Source organism: Symphalangus syndactylus, chromosome 13 (genome assembly GCF_028878055.3).
Source record: "Symphalangus syndactylus isolate Jambi chromosome 13, NHGRI_mSymSyn1-v2.1_pri, whole genome shotgun sequence".
NCBI classification, from domain to species: Eukaryota; Metazoa; Chordata; class Mammalia; order Primates; family Hylobatidae; genus Symphalangus; species Symphalangus syndactylus.
Window position 1 is genome coordinate 45702443 of NC_072435.2, and position 6000 is coordinate 45708442.

General features: G+C 52.1%; 1 protein-coding gene across 15 annotated transcripts in view; it reads left to right on the forward strand.

Moving 5' to 3' along the window:
* GATAD2A (GATA zinc finger domain containing 2A) overlaps window positions 1-6000 on the forward strand; it is a 128372-nt gene extending 122372 nt beyond the window's left edge. For all 15 annotated transcript variants that reach the window (XM_055235488.2, XM_055235487.2, XM_055235494.2 and 12 more), the window contains one exon: window positions 2408-6000. In XM_055235488.2, the coding sequence (XP_055091463.1) occupies window positions 2408-2538 (131 nt within the window). In that variant the 3' untranslated portion in view covers window positions 2539-6000. The remainder of the gene's footprint in view (window positions 1-2407) is intronic.

The following is a 6000-nucleotide window of genomic DNA, read 5'->3' on the forward strand; positions in this document are numbered from 1 at the left end:
GTAGAACAGTAACGCAGGGCAGGGGGTGCACCCAGGGCAGGGGCTGGCTCACCCGGGGCAGGTAGTGGAGCCCTTGCCGGAGACGGTGTTTGAAGAACAGCCAGTGGGGGTGAAGGCCCTCCAGTGGGCTCTCCTGAGTCAGCCGTGGCCCCACGGTCCCTGGCATGGTCCCGACGGCCTGTTTATTTTCTCACGTATGTGTTAACATTAGAACAAAAGTTTGATATTTCTTGTGTCAAAAATGGGGAAAGAAAAGGTGGTCAGGAAGGGCCAAGTTAAGGAGATGGGCACCCTCTGGGAGAGGAAGCAAAGTGTCCCACATGCACCCTGAAGCCTGTGGCCCTGCAGGTAGGAGAGGACAGTCATGAGACAGGCCCCAGGCAGAGTGGGGGAGCCTGAGAGCCTGCTGAGCCTGCCGCTGTCCTAAGTGAGGGGCGTGCCCAGGTGCCAGGCTCTGCAGGGGCAGTTCAGGAAAGAGCAGAAGTTCGGCTGCAGAGGAATCCAGGCAGCCTGGACAGTTGAGTGGGTTTGTCATCAAACCAGCCAGCCAGACGTTCTGCTCAGCAGGTTTAAGACAGCTAAGGACTCATGGGCCGGTCAGAAATTACTCTTGTAGGAAGTTTGAAAGGATAAGAAAGAAGTAGGAGAAGTCGATAAGTGTAGGAGAAGTCGATAAGTGTGTGCATGTGGGCACAGTGGTGGAAGTCATCTGGAAGCCTGTGTGTGTGTGTGTGTGTGTGTGTGTGTGTTTAAAGTTTGAAAGGGAGCATGAAGGCATCAGTAGTTGCTGTGTCTGATGATAGGATTAGAGGGGAAATAAATAGTTGAAAGCAACATTTCCTAAAAGAGTTACCACGAGGGTTTTGAGAGAGCACCTGGCAGGACCCAGTTGCCAGGTTTCTGGAGTGCTGCCCTTGCACACAGGGATGGTTCCTAAGAACATTTGACCTGGGAACGCTTTTTCCCCAAAATGTATTAGCCACCACTAAAAATACTCTTAGGGCCAGACATGCTGGCTCTCACCTGTAATCCCAGCACTTTGTGAGGCCGAGATGGGAGGATTGCTTGAGCCTAGGAGTTTGAGACCAGCCTGGGCAACATGGTGAGACCTTGTGTCTACAAAAAAATAGCCAAGCACATGGCATGTGTCTGTGGTCCCAGCTACTCAGGAGGCTGAGGGAGGAGCATCGCTTGAGCATGGGAGGTTGAGGCTGCAGTGAGCACTGATTGTGCCACCGCACTCCAGCCTCGGCAAGAGTGAGACCCCATCTCAAGGGGTCTGGGGCAGCCCTTACCTCCAACTCTGGCCAAAAATTCCACGTGTGCTGGGTGGGGGCATTTATTTATTTTCCAATTATAAAAGTGATACTTGTCCATCATGGAAATTTGGAAAGTACAGAGAGAAAAGACCATGGCAATGGCTTGTATTTTCCTCCCGCAGATGAACAAATGTTACGTTTAAGGGTTTTCCCCAGTGTCTCCCCTTCACTTGAGGGTCCTTTGTGGAAATGTGTGTCTTGCGTTGGCTACTTTGTGTGTTAATGAGAGACCCTTACTGGAAGCATTAAAAGTGGAGCTGGGCACAGTGGCTCATGCCTATAATCCCAGTGCTTTGACAGGCCAAGGCAGAAGGATTGCTTGAGGCCTGGAGTTTGAGACCAGTAAAGAACAACAACAACAACACTTGAGGGTAGGAGATAGTTTTTTTTTTCCTTTTTTTTTTTTTTTCTTCTTTTGGAGACAGCTTCTTGCTATGTTGCCCAGGCTGGAATGCAGTAGCACGATCATAGCTCACTTGCAGCCTGGGTCTCCTAGGCCCAAGCAATCCTCCCACCTCAGCCTCTGGAGTAACTGGTACTACAGGGATGTGCCACCATGTCCAGCTGATATTTTTTTTAGAGATGGGGCCTTGCTATGTTGCCCAGGCTGGTCTCTATCTCCTGGCCTCAAGCAGTCTTCCTGCCCCAGCCTCTCAAGTGCTGGGATTCTAGGCTGAGCCTGTGCTCAGCTACGATAGTTTTTCATGGCTGCATAGTATTCCATCCTGCATTATTGTCCTGTTGCATACATTTGTTTATGGTTTTCCACTGTTCTAAGCAGCACCGTGGTCAGCGCCTTCATTTCTGTAGAACGTAGGTAGCTGCTCACCCTCTGATAATTGCCCCACACTTGGGATTACCTTGGCAGAGCCTGGGAATGTCAAGGCCATTGAGTTGCTGCCCAAATACTCTTCAGCTCTGGGGCCTGGGATTTGAAACGTTGATTGAGGAGTAGTGTGGGCGGGTTCGCAAGGGCTCCTGGGTCCTTAGTCTGTACTGGGGCTGGGGTCTAGGCAGCTATGGCTGGGCTCCTCCCAGGAGCCCTCCTGATGAGGGCCTTCTCGGCTGGTTGCTCTGTTCTGTTGCAGGCGGGACCCTTGCGTTTGTCAGCCCAAGCCTGGCGGTCCACAAGAGCTCCTCGGCCGTGGACCGCCAGCGAGAGTACCTCCTGGACATGATCCCACCCCGCTCCATCCCCCAGTCAGCCACGTGGAAATAGTGCGAGCCAGGCCCCGTGGAAGACGGGCTCCCTCCTCCCCCACCTGGCCCCCAGTCTAGAAGGATCCACTGCACCACCCTCCGCTGGCTCGGGAAGACACCGTGCCTGCCCCAAGAGCAAGCACCGGCCATGCTGCAGAGGCGAGACCTCAATTCTTGGCTGCAAAGTTTCATCAGGGCTGGGGGGCTGGTGCCGCCTCATAGGCAGACGAGGATCATCGCTGGGGGACCTTTCCCGTGGGCTTTCTTCCTTTCTCTCTTTGCCTTTAGTTTGCCCGACACCAGCAGAAAAGTGGACCTTGGCGGGGGCTGGTTCTGCTCCTGGCCCCCTTGTTCGGCCCCTGCCGGCACACGGGCGGCTCACCCTGGACACTGTGACGCACATGGGCAAGGCCAGCGCCCGGGGGTTCTGAACCAAGTGGGGTGTTTTGTTTTTTTGCTTTTCCCTGTCTTAGGCTCCCAATTTTTGACTGCCTTCCCATGGCGATCTACAAGTTGAAAGATTTTTTTTTTAATCACCTCATGATGATGGAGTTAAAAGTAAACCGTGCAGACCCTGGGGTCCCTGTTGTGCGCTGCATCGTCCCGCTGGCCCTGTGCCCTATGCCCTGGAGGGTGGGCGGCTCATGGTGCCACAGCCCCTGGCAGGGACGGCCGGCCCGCCCCGGTGACTGACTGACAGATGCAGGGATGGCCGAGGCAGCCCTCGCTTCAGCCGAACGCCTCCATTGCTGTTTGTTCTGGAGACCCCCGCCCCCGGACCTCCCAGACTTAGTAGAAGAACAAACTGAAGAACAGACCCAGCCAGAGAAGCAGGGATTCCAGAAGCTGTCCATGAAGGGAGAAGGAGAGGATCCAGTCGGCAGTAGCCCCGAGCAGGAAACTGGAGGGGGGACTGTTGCGGGGTTTTTCTGTTGTGGTTTATTTTATTAAATTTTTTCCTTTTTTCTATTCATTTCGACGGACGCAATCTTAAGCCACCCTGGCCTTGCTCCTAGGAGGTGAGCATGCACAGGTGTGTGCAGGTCAGGAGGTGCCGTCCAGGTGTGCGGCGAGCCGCTGCACACACATGTCAGGATTTCCATTTGGGTCTAGTTTAGAACCTGTCCTTAAACCTAGGGGTTGCTGTCAGGATTTGCTTTCAGACTTTTTTTTTTTTGTAATTCCCTTTAGAGTCTACAAAAATGTTTTTAAAAGGATCAGGTCTGCTTTTAGTTTCATTTTTGTTTCTTTCCCGTCCCACTCTTTAAAAACTGGTTCCATGAGGAAAGGCAGAAGCCGTTCCGTGTCTCCTGCAGGCTGGGCCGGCTTCATGCCAGTGCGAGGGCGTCCCATGCCCACGTACATATGTGTGTCTCCATGAGGACTGGGTTCCACTGGTCCCAATTGAGCTCAAGCCCTGGTTTTCCGACCCATGCAGTTAGGGACTTTAAAAATTTTTTTTGTAGGGCCACCGCCTTCAAACACAACTGCTACAACCACATTCTAATAAAGGCTCATTTAACCCCCAGGCTCCTGTCGTGTGAATATCCTCAGTCTGCAGGAAACTTTTTTGACACACCATAGAAAACCTAGTTTTGGAAAACATTATCTAATTTTTTGTTGTGCAAATCCCCAAATTTCTCACTAATTTTTGTTTTTTTTGTGCATAACTTGGATGGGCTGAAGGAGGTGAGGACAGATTGGGGAAGGGTGGCTTTCATTCCAAGATCCAGGGATTTGGAGAAAAGGAAGGAATTTGATGTTTTTTGGGGTGGGAGGGGAGGGTGTGTTTTTTACACCAAAAAAAAAAAGTATGCAAACATTTCTATTCCTCGCATTTTTCTGTGTGCCTGGCAAATAAATACCTGTCTCCTACGACCCTGAGCTGTTAGCCCTCTCTGTTCCATGACAGGGGCCAGATCTTCCAGCTCCTCCCGGAAGGAGCACCCAGGCTGGCTTCTTCCCACTGAAAGCCCTCCCCGGCGAACCAACCTCAGTTCTATGCAGTGGCTGGGGATCAGGCATCCAGGCCGAAGTCACCTCTGCCTGCTCCAGCTTGGGTCAGCTGGGTCTGACCAGGGGGCCAGATCCGAGCCGCACCCACCGGCCCCCAGCCCCAGCTCCAGCTCCTGACCTCTCCCAGCCTGGCCCGGCTGTTCCTCCAGGGCTGATGGCTGTCAACCCATCCTTGTGAGTTCATATGGACTGCTGCCCCTTGAAAGGGAGAGGGTCAGCCCCATGTCCCCAGGGAGTACTCCATCAGGGACAACGTACATACTGTGATGTAAACTTTTTTTTTTTTTTCAGGGGGCAAAAGTGTGAGATGCCTTAATCTTTCCTTCATTTCTGCTGTCTTGAACACTCTAGCCCATTATTTCCTTTCAGTTCCTTGCAGCATAACCTCTATGATAAGCCCCAAGCGGGTTGTTGTATTATGACATTTATGATGTTCCAGGTGAAGGCATTATTAAGTACCTCTCTGGGTGTGGGGTTTGGACGCACCAGGATAGCTATTGATTGATGTTAAGGGTGTTCTACCTGCAGCAAAGCACACCCTCAAAACCGGCCACTGCCTGGGTCCTGATCCCGAGAGCCCTACCAGGATCAGGTTCCTGCAAGCCGTCAGAATGTGGGAGCCCCCAGTCCAACTGATTGTAACTGTCCCCTGTTATCTGTGACATGAACCTCCAACAGCACCTGGAAACCGTTCCTTCTGTCAGCTGCTCTGTAGACAGGGCAGGGGAGATCTCAGAGTTCACACCTTGCCTGTTGTAGGGGAGGTGGGGGGTAGGGTTTGGAATGGCCAAGTGCCCTTGGAACCTCCCACAGCTATGGCCATCCTGACCTCATCCCAGGAACTCCACGGTGACATCAGGAACCACCCCTCTGACGAGGTCTGTAGCAGCCCTTCTCAGGGTGGAACAGCCCACAGTGCTAGTGGCGCCTGGTCTTAACCTGTACTCCACGGACCTCGGTGAAGCAAAAGCTTCAGAGCAGAGGAAATGAGGCGACCCGGTGGCAGCCCCGCTGGGCCCCGTGGCTCCCACTCTCCTATTGGACGTAGAGGCAGGGGAGAGACTTCTCTATACAAATATTCTCATCACAGGGGTCGCCATCACAGAAGGGATGATCCTTGCTGCTCTGCCGTAGGGTTTTTGATGCTGAGCTATGCTGCACATGACGTTAACCTAAATAACTTGGACTGAGCTTTCAAAAAAGGACAGCAGACAATTTTATAATCCTTAAAGTGTAATAGACAGTTACACTAGTGCAGGGTATTGAGGGGGGGCTCTTCGGGGGTGGAGGCTGTCACTTGTATTTATTGTGACTCTAAATCTTTGATAGTAAAACAAATGTAAAAAGGAATGTTTGCCACCAGATGGGAATCGAAGTTCCAATAAGCAGGCTGGAATGGGTGGCTATACGTTGTATCATGAGGAAGTTTTAGACTCTGAAGGATAATAAATGGATGATGTGTCAA